Source organism: Notolepis coatsorum, assembly GCF_963971535.1.
Source record: "Notolepis coatsorum genome assembly, chromosome: 4".
NCBI lineage: Eukaryota > Metazoa > Chordata > Actinopteri > Aulopiformes > Paralepididae > Notolepis > Notolepis coatsorum.
The window spans coordinates 179,051,155-179,069,123 of record NC_140168.1 but is presented as its reverse complement, the minus strand read 5'-3'; the positions used below and the strand labels follow the sequence as shown (position 1 = coordinate 179,069,123).

The following is a 17,969-nucleotide window of genomic DNA, read 5'->3' as shown; positions in this document are numbered from 1 at the left end:
TTGTAAGCCAGCAGAGGGAGGCAAAGCTCTATGCAAGTCAATTAGTCCACTGGTCCTCAGCGAGGCACCTGCAGGGGGAGCGGTCTTTACTAACGGGGAAAGCAGCTGCTGGTCCCAGGGTGCGCGCTACGCAGGTAACGCCGTGGGGTCTCTGCTCCGGCAGAGACGGACTCGAGTGGAGGTCCTCACGGTAGATGTGTAGTTTCCACAGCAGCAGCGGGCAGACGGCTCTGCTCCAGCCGCCACAGTCAAAGCACTGAAGAATAATCCTTGCCGGAAAGTGGCTCTGCTGGCGGGGTAAATCCTCCGTGTTGCGCGGTAGTGCGCGGTGGTTCAGAGTTGAACTTGACGTTGGTCTCTCCTATTTGCACGCGGCTATAAGTGCTCTGTATAGACGCACAATTACTCCCTTCACGTGGTCTTTGACTCGTAATGAAGGCTTTTACTAGTAAATAGCGAACGGTACCTTGAACAAAGGTATTAGGATAACACGATTCTATCTTGGGCGATACGAGCCCTGCTGTACCACACGTTGCGTAGTGGGTAAGGCTTTACTCGGTAACTGAACCAGACTGAACTGAAGGCGAACTGAAGCGGAACTGCAAGGCGGGTTCTGTATTCTTGCGCCTTATTTATATCCACGGCGGACAAATAGTGCCTATCTCATTTCTGTCGCCTCTCGGTCTCGTAGCCGTGGGCGAAAGCGGGCATGTTTGGGCGAGTCCCGGCGGCAGCTTTCAAGTCAGCTCGAGGGGGTAAGGCTTTACTCGGTACCTGGCGCCAGGGGATCGCTTCCATGGAGGGGAACGAAATATTATGGTCTGTCCTGTAGACTAAAGGGATATTCCGTGCATATTGTACAAAGAATATACAAGGGATATCAAACGATATGCAGATATTATACATGGGATCTCAGGCAATAAATATATATATTCGGTTTAATCTGACCCTTTGTAACAACTACGTTTAAAACACCTCGGCGCGGCGCCTCGGTATTTTAAACTCTGTGTCGGTCAATTATTTTGCGACAATGACCTCGTAGGCATACATTATCCCTTACTTATTATTATTTTCTCACAGTAGTGTGTATATGTGTGTGTGTATTTTTGGCTAAAGTGGATTTAAAATCGGACATATTTGAGACTGATTTGTAGAAAACACAGTACTGTACAAAAGTCTTACACCCAAGAGGTTTTATATAAATTGTCTTAAATGTTCATTCATCTTTTTCTGTATGTCAGTGAGTAGACTACTCTTAAGTACATCTTTTTGATTTTTAATTAATTTAATATTCTTTGAAAGCATCTTCATTCACTTAACTTTTTTTTCTTTTCTTTTACAATTACTGACTTTTGCACAGTGCTGCTGTATTTAAAAAAAAAATGCCAAAATGATTTTGTGTTAAGCTGAATTATTGGATTTCTTGTTTGTTTTTATATTCTCAGAGAGAAGCATGAGACCCCCGCATTGATCGTGCTGTTGGTGTTTGTAAGAAGGTTGTGAGCAGCTTCTCATTCAGTTGGAAGAAGAGGAGAGACCTGGCCACAGCGCAGCAAGAGCTGAACATACCTGCACACCAGCTGATCAGTGAGTCTCCTACCAGGTGGGGTTCCCGAGCCAAAATGATTGAGCGGGTGCTGGAGCAGCAGCAAGCTATTTCGCAAGTCTTGGCCTCAGACAAGAAAACAAGGCATCTTGTTCTGACCTGGCAAGACCTGGAAGTCCTGGAGTCAGTGCACAAGGCCCTAAACCCCCTCCTGGAATTCACTGATGCATTATCGGGTGAGGACTACGTCACAGTGTCCTGTGTGAAGCCGGTCCTTCATCTCTTCCACTCCAGCATCTTGGCAATTGAGGAGGATGACACTGCACTGACCCAGTCCATCAAAGTCTCCATCCTGGAGTACCTGAGTGACAAATATGATGACCCTGCCACCAACTACCTGCTGGACATGGCTGGCTTAGTGGATCCCAGGTTCAAAATGAGGTACGTAGCAGAAGCCAAGGTAGAGGAAATAAAGTGCAGAGCAGGGTTCGAAATTAACGGGGGCTGGGGGCATAATGCCCTTGAAAATGGACAAAATGCCCTCGAAAATCAGTTAAGGGGGGCACTTAATGCCCCCGACAGTTTACTAATTATATATATATATTTATCCGGTAATGGAGCGTCTGTGGGAGTACGGTTCAGATGACGCGCAAATAAAAAAAAAAATCATTTGGCGGAGCCGGTGTTCTGCACTGGCTGCAGGCAGCAGCAGCCAGCTGCCAGGTGCTAGTCAGTTTGTGTAAAAATGGCACGCACAATATAAATCAATCTTCATTACGACTTTAAAAACATAGCCATTAACATTACATATGCCTACACACATCTTGCCATAGCGTTAGGAGTTTGTAAACACAACGCATGTTTTAAGTATGGTAGCCCGACGCAGCCCGCAAGCTAATACTGTAGTCAATGAAATGTCACCGTAGCTACTAGCTACTGTAGCAGAGGAGGAAATGGGAGTCTGAGAGGCGGGGTGTTTAAAGACAATGATAGGCGTTTATTCAACATCCAAGAAGGCTAACATACAACTGTGTTTTACTAACTCCAACCGGGACTATTGCCGCTTTTCCACTGCATGTTGATGTTAGAACGTCTCCTCCTAACGTTACCGGAGCTGATAACATTGTCTGAGCTGGTGGTCCGTGACGCTAAAATGTCCGTGGGGACCCGGCGCCAACCCATAGATAGTTCCAACTCACCGAATTACGTAATCCACCACAGTTGCACTCAATATTTAAATAATGTTAGTCTAAATAAATGTAGACAGAAACATAATAATTTCAAGCAGAAAACGAATCTTTCCATTAAGAACTGACAATCAGGGAATTTAAACATGGTTGACATTGTTTTTGTGTGTTTATATTAAAGAAAGGAAAGTCTAGTGCTGGCTGAGCATATTGTTTGTTTGCACTAAGTTAATACTTTGACAAATGTAGCCTATATTTTTCAGTCAGTTCGGTCTTTGTGTGCCAAACATTATTTAAGGCTGTAAACACTGTAAACCTTTTATTTTATTTTTAATAAATGAGAAGCATGTTTAGATTTGAGTGTTAAATTTTTTTTTAATAAAAATTAACATATATCGAACTGAAAACCGTGACCCCAAAATCGTGATACGAACCAAACCATCCCATTTTGTGAACCGTCCCACCCCTACCGTTTATCATAAAAATGCAGTGCCCCCGAAATACAAAAAAAAGCCCCCGAAAATCAATTAAGGGGGGCAAAAAAAGCCCTTGAAAAAAAATGTTAATTTCTAACCCTGGTGCAGAGCCATATCAGAGATGGAGGCGATGCTGTCTGACCAGGCCACATCCGAGCCGTCTGCTTCACAAGCACCAACAGAGCCACCAAAGAAGAAAACCCTTGGAAGCTTCTTCAAAAGGGCAACGGCGCCCTCTGCTGCCAGTGCCACATCACAGAGAGAGCGGGTTGAAACAGAGTTGTCTGCCTACTTGCAGTCTGTCGATGCTGACAGTGAATCAGATCCCCTACAGTGGTGGAAGACCCATGAGGAAATGTTCCCATCCCTGAAGAATGTGGCAGAAAAATATCTGTGTATGCCCGCCACCAGTTCCCCATCGGAACGATTATTCAGTACCTGTGGGAACATAGTTGCATGCCACCGGGCAGCCCTCAAGCCAGATGCCGTTGATAGGCTTGTGTTTTTGGCACAAAACCTTTAGATACCTGTTTAGGTTTACTTTATTTGTTCAAGGGGGACAGTGTACATTAATAAAATGTACCATTAATAGATACCTATTGGTACTGACTGGTTGTCACAAACACACAGGACACAACCATGCACAAAATGCCCATGTATTCATTCCATTCTAAACATAACGTTAGTTTACAAAACATGACCTGTCTATATAACGTTGAGGAACAAATTATAAGTGTGTGGGTGTGTGTTTTGGTGAACATTGGACTGCAAACAGAAAATGCATCACAGTTACAGACAGTAGCTACTGTTAGCTGCACTCAGGCTGGCTGCACTCAGGCGGCGCGATCAGCCTGTTGGACAGGGAATGAAGATCTCCAGCGAACACTTCATTGCCTCGGATTATGTTGTTGGGGGTGGAAGGTTTGTCCAGAAGACCACTAATCAGCTGAAGCCTGATGCGGTTCCCTCGGTCTTCGACAGACAGACCGGCGCAGGCTCCCGGGAGCGATGGCTAGCTAGTTAGCACCAGCCGAGGACCGGCGTTAGCTTCCGGGAGCGATGGCTAGCTAGTTAGCACCAGCCAGGGACTTGGAGCGATGGCTAGCTAGTTAGCACCAGTCGGGGACCGGCGTTAGCTGCCGGGAGCGATGGCTAGCTAGTTAGCACCAGCCGGGGACCGGCGTGAGCTCCCGGGAGCGATGGCTAGCTAGTTAGCACCAGTCGGTTGGTCCCCGGCATCGTTTCACATATTTGATTTTCGAAACATGCAGTACCGGCCAGACCCGCTTAGGGGCGCCATCGCTCTACTGCAGTATCATGTGAATAAAAAATAAATAAAAAGTACAGTTCTGTGGGCGGATCATAGTTCCTTGATCCCAGCCGAACATCCTCCATCTTGGATCAGCTTGGCGAGCGTTTTTTTCAGCGTGGAATAATGGGATTTATGATTAGCCAATGTGCATATCGATCTACCAGAATCCGATGACTGGTGAGGAAATGCTGCCGGCGATCACATGGCCTGACGGTAGGATAATATTACCTCAAATTACAGCTGGATTGGACATTGTTTTATAACGTAACGTGATCGGTCAATGAAAATGCTATATTGAACGCACTGTATTGGTAATCAATAATAGTAATCGGCGTTCCCCGCCGCCCCCATTTCATCCATAGATGCTCTGTAATAGTCCGGATGCTACGCAGTTTGTTTTATTTCATTCGTATATATACAGCAGAAATGGCGTTTGATATAACGGCGCCAACGTTTAGCCTTTTATCTAGCTCCCGGGAAAAAAGACGAGACGAAAAGTGCGATAAACCTTATATTCACGATGCTATAAAATGACAACCAACCGATGGATTTTTATTTTCTTTAAGCCATTATGAAGGCACGGTTTATGCACTCAAGTGACAATGAGAATGGACAGATAGCAATACTATAAAGTATATATAAAGCTCTTAGAAGTACATCGGTTTGTTTACTTTCTGCTGTCCTCTGAGGCCTAAATCGCCGGGCCCCGCCGGTCGTCATAGTGTTAATGTCTAAACAAACAGCATTGTTTGAAATTCGGATTCCTCTCTCGGATTAATTCATTGAGGAGACCTGAAATTCGCTCAGCTGCAGAAAAGTTTAGGAGAATACCCACAGGACTTGGAGAACTTTGTGGACGTTGCTTTAATTTGGACCAAGGCGCGTCAGCTGCTACAATGGTGAGTACCTAATAACTTTTCATAAGTGATGCCTGTGTGTGTGTGGGGAGCCATACTGTATATTCTGCCGTGTCATATCATACTGTGTTATTGTGTTGATGGGGCGGCGCCGACTCGCCGAGTCATACATTGATGGGCCGAGCCACAGGCTACTGTATACATGTATGTTCTGCCATGTCAGCAATATCTTGCAAGACGCTGAGAAATGCTCCGACGGCGACATCAGGCCATCTCTCTCCCTCTCTCTGTGTGCGTGCGTGTGTATGGTGGAGCGTGTTGAGTGAGGTGCTGAGAGTTTGCGGTACGCGTGAGTTTTCTAACTTTTCTATTTATATGTTGTTTGTCAAATTGTTAATTAGACTGTGGTTTATTTGACTCGTTGTGTGTTGGTGGTGGGCTGGTAGCGTTGTCAGTGTTCGCTTAGACAGCTGTCTGCTGTCACAGTGACATGGATTTCGCAAAGCTGACCAGGAAGCATGGTTTTAAGGTCTCGCTGGCATTTCCCTGCTCAGTGGAAGACTGTAGTCTGGCTGCGAGGGTGGTGGGCGCTCCAAGCGTTAAATCTGCGGCAAGGATGAACGGCGGTGTCGTATTCTTTGTGGATGATTTGATTAAAGTAAATAAACTGATAACAGACGGGTTGGTCATAAATGAAACATTCGTATCGGTGATGCCGCTCACAACACCTGCGAAAAAGGTGACGTTGGCAAATGTTCCCCCGTTGATAGGCGATGAGCTTATATTGAGGGAACTTGCCAGATATGGGAAGATTGTATCTCCATTAAAGAAGATGTCTTCAGGGTGTAAAGCACCTGAATTACAGCATGTAGTTTCTCACAGAAGGCAGACGTTCATTATTATGAACAAACGTGAGGACGAGTTGGATCTTAATTTTAAAGTAATAATAGACGGGTTTGAGTATATTATTTTTGCGACAACACAGAATATGCTGTGTTTTGGATGTGGAAGGGAGGGGCATCTAAGAAAAGTGTGCCCTGGGGAGGGGCCAAGCAGGGGGGCAAATGATGGGAAGAGCGCAACGAAGAAAGGAAGAACAGCTTGGGGTGTGAATCAAGGTGTTGAGGGGGGGGGGGGGGGGACAGGGGTGGTGGGGAGACTTCTGAGAAGGTTATTGTACCAGATAGAAGTGATAAAAACATGGAAGGCGTAGGAAAGGCAGGAGACGCAGTACAAGGAAAAAATGGTGGGGATGAAAATGTGGGGGGGGGGGGTGTTAGAAGGGGCTTGTGTCAGCAAGGACACGATAAATAGCCAGGAGAAGAGTGGACCTGTTGATGGCATAGAGGCAAAGGCCACAGGTGGTGAGGTCGGAGTGGAGGAAGGAGTGGTAGAGGATATTGACATGGGGGGGGGGTGGTAGAAAAGAATAAAAAGGATGGAGGTGAAGATGGGGTGGAGGGTGAGGATGGAGTTGATTTGCAAGGACAGGGTGGAGGAGGGGCTGGTGTCTGCAAGGACACGATAAGTAGCCAGGAGAAAAGTTGACCCGTTGATGGCACAGAGGCAAAGGCCACAGGTGGTGAGGTCGGAGTGGAGGAAGGAGTGGTAGAGGATATTGACATGGGGGAGGAGGAAGACAAGCTGAAGGTGGTCAGGCAGAAGAGGAAGTCAGGAGTGGACGGGTTAAGCTCTCAGGCTAAGAAAGCGGGTGTGGGCACAGTGATCAGTAGTACGCAGGAAGATATAGGGGAGGACTCGGATGGAGGTGATGGGAATGAGTCTGATGATTGGGAGAGTGTGGCATCTGTAGATGCAAAAGCAGAACTTCCCTATAGTTTGTCCGAAATGAAATTGTTTTTAAGGGCAACAAAAAATAGGAAGGGTGTAAAAATAGGACAGTTTTTTCCGGATAAGGAGCAGTTCATTGTTTCCGCCAGAAGCAACATGAAGTGTAAAGGAGATGGTCGTTTTACTGATCAAGAAGAGTATAGGTTGAGGAAGTTGGTACAGAGGGTTAGGAAGGACCTCAACAAAGAAGATGATGATGGGGGGGAATCAGTGTAGTTTTGTTGTTTTGGTAGAGTGGACTTTTTTTTGTTTATTGTATGGGGCAAGGGACATGACGTTTTTTTTGCTCCCTGACCTCACTGACTTTCCTACCTCAGGTCCCAGGTTTAGGTATGTCTATTTATCGTGTCAGTGAGGCGCTGTCGGGCATCACCCAGGAAGCAGAATATGATTTTTTACAAATTGACGGGACTGGTGTGTTGTCACTTAGGTCTGAACATTACAAGGTGTCCCGCTACCGGGGCCAGGAGGCTGAAACTTTTTTGATCTTCAAGTATACTCATATACATTTGTGGAACTTTGTGAAGACTGGGCTTATGGAAGATTTTCGTTTTCTGGAGGGCGGGTCGGGACACAAGGTTGAGGTCCAGTTTCTGTGGGATGAAACCATGTCCAGCAGAGACAGGAGCGGAGCGTATCGGTTCATGCCCGATGGGAAGGCCACGCCATACTCCTTCAGCAAACCTCTCATCAGAGTCACCAGGGAGGATGTTTTCTCTGACATCAGTTTATGTTACCAGCACCTTTACCTTGTTCAAGGGTTGGAAGGTATGACTGTGGGGCTCAACACGTTCTACACGGTTTCCAGATCCAGCCTCGGAGGATGATGGCCAAGCTGCCTTTGCTGGCTGTTTTCTGCCCTATGTTCGGAATGGGTTACATCAGGGACTTGAGCTCTCGAATCAGTCTGCTTGATGGGAAGTCACTGGGGGCTGCCAGTCTCCGCACAGGGGAGCTGGAGGTGATATTGGAGCGGCGTCTGAACCAGGAAGACAAAGGAGGCCTCGGACAGGGTGGCACGGGTAACAGACTGTCTAATAAGGATGTCAGTCCAGAGAGCATCTCAGTCCCCCTGCTCTCTTTTCAGCCCCCGACATCATCGATGCCCTGTGATATACAACTGGTGACCTTTAGGAGCACACATGATAAGGCTGAAGGAGGAGGGTCATCTGATGAGGCGGGCCCTGTTTATCCACAGGAAAAGATTTGACTGGGGCCTGTCAAACACACACAAAGACCTGTTGTGTTGTACCACACAGGGAAAGGTGAAGCTAGGGACGCTCTTCTCAGAACTACAGTTTCTACAGTGCCTCTCCGGTGTCTCTCTCTCTGATGCACCCAGAACCTTAGATCACTTAAGAGTTTTTTTTCCATGGGGGAAAATTCAAATGACAATTTAGTTCGGTTTCAGCATCGTTGTCCCTAATTGATTTTTTTTTATTTTTATTTTTTTTAGTTGTAAAGTATTTATTTTGAATGGTTTGTTGCTTCATTTGTAGTTTTAGTAAAAAATAAAGTTTTTTATAAAATCAATCTCTCTCTCTCTCTCTCTCTCTCTCTCTCTCTCTCTCTCTCTCTCATAATCAAACCAGACCTCCTGCAGGCAACCACTGTGTGTATATATATATTTGTGTTGTGTGTGTAATATTCAGAAAGAGAGCGAGGGAGGGAGACATATATTATTTGGCTTAAATGTGAAAAAAAAGTATTAAAAATGTTTTAATAAAAAATTTGGCATCCTCTGTTATTTTACTCATGCGCCGCCACTGTAGTCAGTGGAGATCCGGTTAATACAATTTATTAACTCAGATTGAAAGTATCAATACAAAAATACTCAGAAAATGCCTGGATGACTCTCACATTAGGTGACTAGCCAAGAAACCCGGAAATGAGAGACATCCCCCCCCTCACTGAGGGACACTTTTATACAGACTGGAGGGGGTGGGGGTCAAGAAAGGACTGGACATCTGGGGAGGTGAAGGACTGGGGGTTGGGTAAGATGAAAGAGAGGAAGAAATGGGGGAAGGGTGAAGGAAAGATGTGAGAAATTAACACATCCACCGCCAAAAACGGCTTATGACGGGTTTCACGGTCATGCGAATTCCGCCATTCCACGGCGTACGACGTTATTGAGATCATATTTCATTTTTTAGCCATGGTATTCATAATTCCCTCACCCAGCCTCGGCTGAGACAGTGGGACTCGGCACAACCGTGCAACGCTTCAATACCGCCGCCTGGTGGATGATCGGGCGAGTTACAACCGGAAATGGATCTCTGGCGATCTCCGTGCATCTGGGAAATGCGTCCGGCAGGCACATATTGTTACATAAGTGGGATATTTTTCCTCCAGTCTCATCGACGAACGGTAAGAGGACAGTAACGTTACTTTCAGCGTGATTGTTTATTATTATTAATGCAAACTGCTCTGATCAATATATCACCCATACTACATAAAGCATTTACTGACGATCACGGAATTATAAACAACCCCCCCCCCCCCCCCCCCGTTTGAGTCTATATTAAAGGCAGCCCAAGAGTGCATCTGCGTTTCTCTGATTGGCCACGACGCCCATGTGACCGCGGCGCGCGGCAGAGCGGAAATAGGCTGCTGCTCCGGCGAAAGAAAGACAGGCATTCTATTGCCATGCTCTGCGACAAACTCTAACCTTAACCAACTCCGAAAGAATGCCTAAACTTAACCCTAACCTTAACCAACTCCAAAAGAATGCCTAAACTTAACCGGCGAAAGAAAGACAGGCATTCTATTGCCATGCTCTAAGACAAACTCTAACCTTAACCAACTCCGAAAGAATGCCTAAACTTAACCGGCGAAAGAACGTTTATATAGAGAGATGATAAATTAATTAAACGTTAATAATAATAAAAAAAAAAAAAAAAAAAATTGAAGTGATTTGAACTTGTCACAAACTGACCACAGGCTCGACAGCAAGCTGAGGAACGAGTTGAGCTAACCGTCGATGGCAAAACAGGGGGGATTACGAATGCATAATGCCGCGGCAACCTATGCGCCGCTACCGCTCTGCCGCGGGGCGTGTCACGTGGGCGTCATGGCCAATCAGAGAAACGCGGAAGCACTCTTGGGCTGCCTTTAAAGAAGAGGCCCCCCGTTCATCCGCGCATGATGAGTCATAATGTTTAGGATCGTATTCAGTTGGATTTTTTAATATAGCGTGTATCACGAATAAACTGCAATCGATAATCTATATTATGCGTTTAGGCCTATAACTAGCGTTCTAGGAATTACTACAGAAAACGATAAAAACATATTTATATTCTAGACGGTATTTTCGTATGAATCTATGAATGAAAAAGTATAACGTTCCTACATCCTGAACGATAGATAATCGATGTTGAATGGGCCATAGTAATGGCAATTTAGCAATACAATTTAAAAAGTTATAGCCCTGCAAAGAAGGTGAACATCTCCATAGGCAGAGTGGTGGCAGAGAGTGGTATGAGAGGGGCAGAAATAACAATCTCATAGGCGGTTAGGTGGTCGAGCGGAGATTGCGTTCGTCACCAGCCCCGGAGCTGTGAGCTTGGTTCGCCTGTTCGAATCCAGCTCACAGCTCCGGGGTTGTCACCAGCTTGGCTGGCCGTCTGCACTGATACAATTGGCTGTATCAGAGGGTGGGAGAAGCTGGCGGGGTGGGTCCGGGTCGTTGTAAACAGCGACTCCTACAGTTCGGTCGGGGCGCCTGCTAAGCGCGGATTGGACGTGAGGGGGATAGTGTGGTCCTCCCACACGCTACGCCCTCTCAATGAGAATCCGCGCTGCCAGGTGAAAAGAAGCGGTGATTGGCTGGACGTGTGTCGGAGGAAGCACGTGGTAGCCTCCACTCTCCCAAAATGATCTGACTGTGGGGGGTAAAGCGCAGCGACCAGGAAGGGACTGGGAATTGGCATACGACTAACATTGGGATGGGAGAAAATCGGAGGAAAATGGAGGGGGAAAAAGACAAAAAAAAAAATAAAAAAAAATAACAATCTCATAGTAATCCAGGAAATAACAATAACTAGATACTATAACCTAAAGGTTTAAACTTTAAACCTAGTTTTTAAATGGTATGTTTGATATGATATTGCTGGATCTTGAGTCATATTTGATCTGCAATGCTTAGACAGCTTGATCTGAACTACCCGTTTCATTTGTTTCAAGATATATATTTTTTCTTTTACAGACCTCACATTTTATATATAAAAAATTAATAAAAGTTAAAACACTTATTGATTAATGTGATCTGGCAGAGGTTAACCTTATGCCGTCTTAGATTGCTTGTAATTGAGATAAAGTTAACATGAATGAAAAAGTTTATGAACGTTTATTCTCCACCTTCCTCCAAACAAATCACAATATCATATCATATCATCAGCTATCATACTTTACTGTTTTAATAATGTTGTGGGTCGACCAGACCTGTGAACACTGGGTGAAAAACAGGAAGCCGGGACGCTTGTATGCTTTCTACAACGGAGTTCGGCGATTTCATTTCTGGTCATGTGACATGTACGCCCAATCGTGGGACCGCAAGTGTCTACACTGGTTAAGCGTAGGCGCTCCTTCGAAGTTGGAAGGTTAGAGTTTGTCTTAGAGCATGGCGATAGAACGCCAGGTGCTTTGCAGGCTGTTCGACGCGGAAATGGGCAAGTGGCCAATCAGATTCGCAAATCGCCGAACTCCGTTGTAGAAAGCATGGACGCAGCCGGGACACCACACCAGAGTTAACTGCTGCCTTACCTATGGCAGCCATGAACACTGGGTGAGGAACAGGAAGCCGGGATACCACACCAGAGTTAGCTGCTTACCTACGGCAGCCATGGTATGATCTGATCTGCCCATCATCCATTTCAGAAGCTCCCACAGGGGCCACACCGGACGGCCCGGTTCCCCCAGCAACTCTGCAAAGGCTTGAGGAGGCTGACACACACACACACACACACACACACACACACACACACACACACACACACACACACACACACACGAATGATTGACGGTTGCCTATACTCATACCTACCTACTGCTTTCACCGTCTACAACTGCCCTGTAATCATAGTAATCACAATAATCATAACTAACAACCTCATACTATAGTCTACCCATATAACTTTGTATGATAGCATGTACAACAGTGCTCTATATACAGCATATATACATTTATTTATTTATATTTATGTATATATATATATATATATATATATATATATTGTTTTATCCGTCTGAATATACCTGCATATAATCCCTCTATATACCTACGTATATGCCTGCATATAGCCCATGTAACTTTGTATGATAGCATGTACAATAATGCTGTATAATATACCATATACATTTAGTCATTTAGCTGATGCTTTTATCCAAAGCGACTTACATGTTCTGTACGACAAGTCAGCAGAAAGGGTATAACACTTTCAACTCTGTTAAGAATGATACATTTATATATGTATTTATAAATATATATTTTCTGAATATACCTGCATATAATCCCTCTATATACCTACTTATATGCCTGCATATAAACCATATAACTGTATGATAACATGTACAATAATTAAGCAATAATACACAAGAACCAGTGGAATATCAGGAATATTGCCACGGCTGTGATGCGCCCGCAGCCAGCGGGGTGGGGGGGTAACGAAAGGTTATCCTATAACCTAGTTATATGAATACTGGCAGAGCGTCTCGCTCCTTGCCATTATGAAATATCTCTTATCTCCTAGCACCTACTGTGCTCACGAACAAACAATTGCACTCACATGCACGTGACCAGGCCACGCCCCCGGGTCCTACTATATGACACCGGACATGGTCACACTACACATTGAAAACCCAACCAAGGGACCTCAGGGCGCTAAGAGCGAGACGCTCTGCCAGTATTCATATAACTAGGTTATAGGATAACCTTTCGTTATATTATCATTCTGGTCATCGCGTCTCGCTCTTTGCCATTATGAGATATAGGAAAGAGCAGACGTGTGACCCGACAACTGTACCCCCTGAGGGCCCGTAAGCCCCACTACCAGGGAGGAGGGGAGTCCCGTCCACCCGCCCATCCTAACGAAGGGGGGGAGGCAGTCAACTCCACCAAAGTGCGAAAAAGGGGGAACCAGAGACCCCTGAAAAATGCACAGCACAGGCGAGACCACGTGTGACACATCACCCCGTGGCACACACCTACACGCCCCTGCTAGCCCACCAAAGGCGGGACGCAGGAGAGGTCCCAGACCTCAGAACCGCCTGGGAGACAAAACCCCCAGTCATGTCCACGAGGGAAAACTTAACGAAGGGACCCGGGGAGGACCAGGAGGCCGCAGCACAGATGTCCTCCACCGAGGCCCCCCCTAACAGGGCAGCAGCCCGAGGGGGGACCTGTCCAGCCAACGTGCAGCAAAAGGCAACGCCCCCGCACAACCAATGTGACAGGTGCTGCTTGAACAGCGCCTCACCCGCGCAAGGGCCACTGTAACAAACGAACAGTTGAACGGAAGCCCTGAGAGCCAGAGTCCTGAGGTAAACCCCCAGTGCACGGACAGGACACGACAGGTGAAGGCCCGCCTCCAACTCACTAGCGTGAGGAGGCGGACGAACGCCTGAACCACAATATCCCTGGAGCAAAGAGCTCCGGATATTCTTTGGCACGAAGACTGGATTAGGCCTCAGAGTCGCACCGCTATCGGCCGAATAGACAGGCACTCAGGTTGCACCGAGAGAGCACACAGCTCACCCATGTGTTTAGCGGAGGTGATGGCCAAAAAGAACGCAGTCTTCAAGACAGCAGATCCAATGGCGCCTGCTCAAGAGGCTCAAACGGGGGGCGGTTAGGTGGTCGAGCGGAGATTGCGTTCGTCACCAGCCCCGGAGCTGTGAGCTTGGTTCGCCTGTTCGAATCCAGCTCACAGCTCCGGGGTTGTCACCAGCTTGGCTGGCCGTCTGCACTGATACAATTGGCTGTATCAGAGGGTGGGAGAAGCTGGCGGGGTGGGTCCGGGTCGTTGTAAACAGCGACTCCTACAGTTCGGTCGGGGCGCCTGCTAAGCGCGGATTGGACGTGAGGGGGATAGTGTGGTCCTCCCACACGCTACGCCCTCTCAATGAGAATCCGCGCTGCCAGGTGAAAAGAAGCGGTGATTGGCTGGACGTGTGTCGGAGGAAGCACGTGGTAGCCTCCACTCTCCCAAATGATCTGACTGTGGGGGGTAAAGCGCAGCGACCAGGAAGGGACTGGGAATTGGCATACGACTAACATTGGGATGGGAGAAAATCGGAGGAAAAATGGAGGGAAAAAAAAAAAAAAAAAAAAAAAAAAAAAAAAGAGGCTCAAACGGGGCCTCCGACAACCGGCACAAGACCAGTTGGAGGTCCCACTCGGAGACAGAGAACGTTCCACAGGCTTGAGACGCAGAGCGCCAAGCAGGAATGTTCCACGAGAGGGTGGCTGAACAATGTTTCCACCCCCACCCCCGACCATACGCCACTCCCCAGCGTAAGCCGCGGTAGAGGACGGCGCGTGCGTACCGGATAGCGTCAACCACAGAATAGTCAAGACGCATCCCCACCAGATTCACACTGTCAGCAGCCAAGCCAAGAGGCTGCCCCAGAACAGGAGGCAGAACAGAGTTCTGCATGCCTGAGAGAGGGCCCGCGGTGACCACGGAACAGGCCACGGCAGGGCCACCAAGAGCTGAATCAGGGCCGGGGACCACACCGCTGAGCCCCGGCGTGACCAGTACCAAGTCCCGCGCTCCAGACGCGTACAGAATCCCGGACGGCCACGGAATCGGTCCCAGACCTGCCCGACTATGTCTGGACGTAATCCCCACTCGTCAGGGTGAGGACCGCCCCGCGACATCACACCTGCACCTACATTCACCCTGCCGGGATGTGGAGAGCCCTCAGGCAGAGCAGATGGAGAACGCCCATAGCCAGACCGCCGCTCGGTGCAGACGGGGGGAGCACACTCCACCCTGTCTGACAATATACGACGCTGACGTCGTGTTGTCCGTCCTGACCAAAACATGCTTGCCCACCACAAGGTGGTCGAGCCGTTTGAGGACCAGAAGGACTGCCTTCAATTCCAACACATTGAATGTAGCGCAGACCGGGGCAGCATGGCAGCTGCCCCCTACTGCGTTGGCCCGACACGCCCCCCCCCCCCCCCCCCCCATCCCATGAGGGAGGCGTCGGTGAAGACCGTGACGTGACAGCCTGCTGCCCACGGGGACCCCGCAAGTGAGGGCACCAGACATGGGAACCTTCAGCCGCTTCCATATGTCTCACACCGGGTCCATTTCCATACTGGAAAAAACCACCTCTGCATCCTCCTCATGAAGAGGAGGCCAAGAGGGACCCCAGCAGCAGGCGCATCACGGACAGCGACGTAACCCAAGCGCGCCGAGAACCCAAAACACTCGCCGCCGCTCCGAGAGGGATGCCCATATAGACCTTGAGCTTAGAAAAAGCCCAAGTACTCCACCCGTTCCAGTCTACAGCAAAACCTAGGCTGGTGAGACACCACCTGCCTGGCATGAGACCTGGCGATCTACCCTGACCCCTGGCGATCTACCCTGACCGGCCAAGGACCAGAATGTCATCCAGGGCAGAATACAATTCGTAACCCCAGACGACGCAGAGGCCCCAGCGCGGTCTCCACGCACTTGGTGAAGATGCAGGGAGCCAGAGAGTAGGCGAATGGCAGCCTCTGGTACCCGTACTCTAAGCCCTGCAAAGGAAGCGTAGGTAAGCCCTAGGATGGAAGATCGGGATGCGAATACGCATCCTACAGGTCTATGGAGGTGAACCAGGCCCCCACCTGACAGCGTCTAATAGGTGGGAGACGGTCAACATTCTGAACCTTCCATGAGACAGGTCCAGTATGGGTACCAGAGAATACCGGGAGGAAACGCCACGCATCGCGTCCTCCTTTGGGCCCACGACGATGGCTTGCTTCGCCAACAGAGATTGTATCTCGTCAGCCAGAGCGGTCACTGCTGTTGACCCCGACAATAGGGTCTGTACCAAACCTGAAAACGGAGGGTGGGGTTGTGCAAACTGCAACACAAGTCCCCGCCTCAGCGTTCTCTCCATCCACCTCGACATATGGCACTGCTGTAGCCATATGTGATGATAATCCCAAGCGCACTCGCCGCCACTTGGCGCTGGTCCGCCAGGAACCGTAGATAGGCGGCCCGGTCCCACCCGCTGTGCGTTGCCAACCCTGGACTCGCCAACCGCGCGAGCAGGGCATCTCGTGGAGCTGAGATATCGCACCCTGACACTACCAACGAGGCAATCGCACCCAAGGGGGGACCCCGACAAAGGGCCGGCTTGATACGGGGGAAGCTGACATCACACTGGGTGACAAAAGCTCCCCCACTGAACACCTCCCCGGCATGGATTGCTGAGGAACTGTTCTACAGCTGGACATGCAAGGCGTGAGGTCCCCACACTGCCCGATAGGGTGGGTTCCTACACACCGTAGCCCTGCAGTGATATTACTACCACCCAAATCACGCGCGCCTGACTGACCACCGCCGGTCTTCCGGCCGTGGGAGGCACTAACGTGATACCCGGCCTGGCGAGGGCGGGGCTGGGGGAACTCGTGCTGCGACCCCCTGGGCCTCGAGTTCCCCCGCTGACAACCTTCGTCGTTGACAGACAACACCAGGCTCACCAAACACAGACGCAGAACGTGTGGCGTGGCAGCCGCTTGACAGCACAGCATTCTCACGGACAGACCCAGGCCTAGCCAGCAACTGGTTGTCAGCCCCTGTCCCCATGAGAAGCGAAACGTGGGGCCGCTCGTGCTTCACTGAAGGCACGCGGCCCGCAGCCAAAGGGAGCAAATCAGAGCCCGTATCCCGCTGGTGTTGGGGGGGGGAGTGACCGGAGAGCGAGCTAGACACAGCTAGACGGCAACGGTTTTTTAGGGCGTGCTCATCTAATGTAGCCGATCCCTCGGCCGCCAAGGCTGTCGGCCTTGTGATCACCTGTTGTCTTTGTGTCCAGGGTACCTCAGGTGGGGGAAACACGGCCGCTGGTTGGGGGCCTCGCCACAGCCGCTGGCGAGGCCGGGCCCTCACCTCTGGCTGCGCGGTGTGAGGCCTAGGTCAAATACCGCACGCGCTCCTGCGGAAATACCAAAGTCCCTCTGCAGAGAGGGGAGCCCTGAGGAGGGAAAAAACATCTCTCCTCCTCAAGGGGAGACTGATCCAAGCAAAGATGTCTGTAAACAAGCGTTGACAGCATCCTAGCCCTCCCTGCGGTTATAGCTTGCGGCTAGGTCAAAAGCTAATAACCTCAAAACCTTGCGCGATGTTTCGACGTCGGCTGGCCCTAAGGCCCCACCACCATTTGACAGAAAAAAAACAGAAATTCTAACAATGTTGCTAGTCGCTGCTAATTCTATACCGCGGCGGTATAGGCTTTAACAGCCCACCAGCCACCTGCCGGGCCGACTCGCCTCATGGCGTCGGCCGGGCGGGACACCGTTCCACCATGTCGGAGGCAAAGGACTGATGCCACCTGCTTCACAAGCACGGAGCACCAGTGGTGGCTGCAGACACTAGTAGGAATGCAGCAACCTCCACTGTGGTGTGCACCCATGAAGGGGTAAATGAATAAATGAACGAAAACTCCACTAACACACTGCAGAATGGGCTAGCCCATACACACAATTGTTAAGTGGATGCAGACCAGAGAAAAACACCAGTCCCG

General features: G+C 49.0%; 1 protein-coding gene across 1 annotated transcript in view; it reads right to left on the bottom strand.

Annotated features, from left to right (window-relative positions):
- The window catches only part of faah2b (fatty acid amide hydrolase 2b), a 102,597-nt gene that overhangs the window by 26,811 nt on the left and 57,817 nt on the right, over positions 1-17,969 (bottom strand). Inside the window, exon 9 of the mRNA XM_084312234.1 lies at positions 12,059-12,170. Coding sequence (XP_084168360.1) covers positions 12,059-12,170 — 112 coding nt within the window. The remainder of the gene's footprint in view (positions 1-12,058; positions 12,171-17,969) is intronic.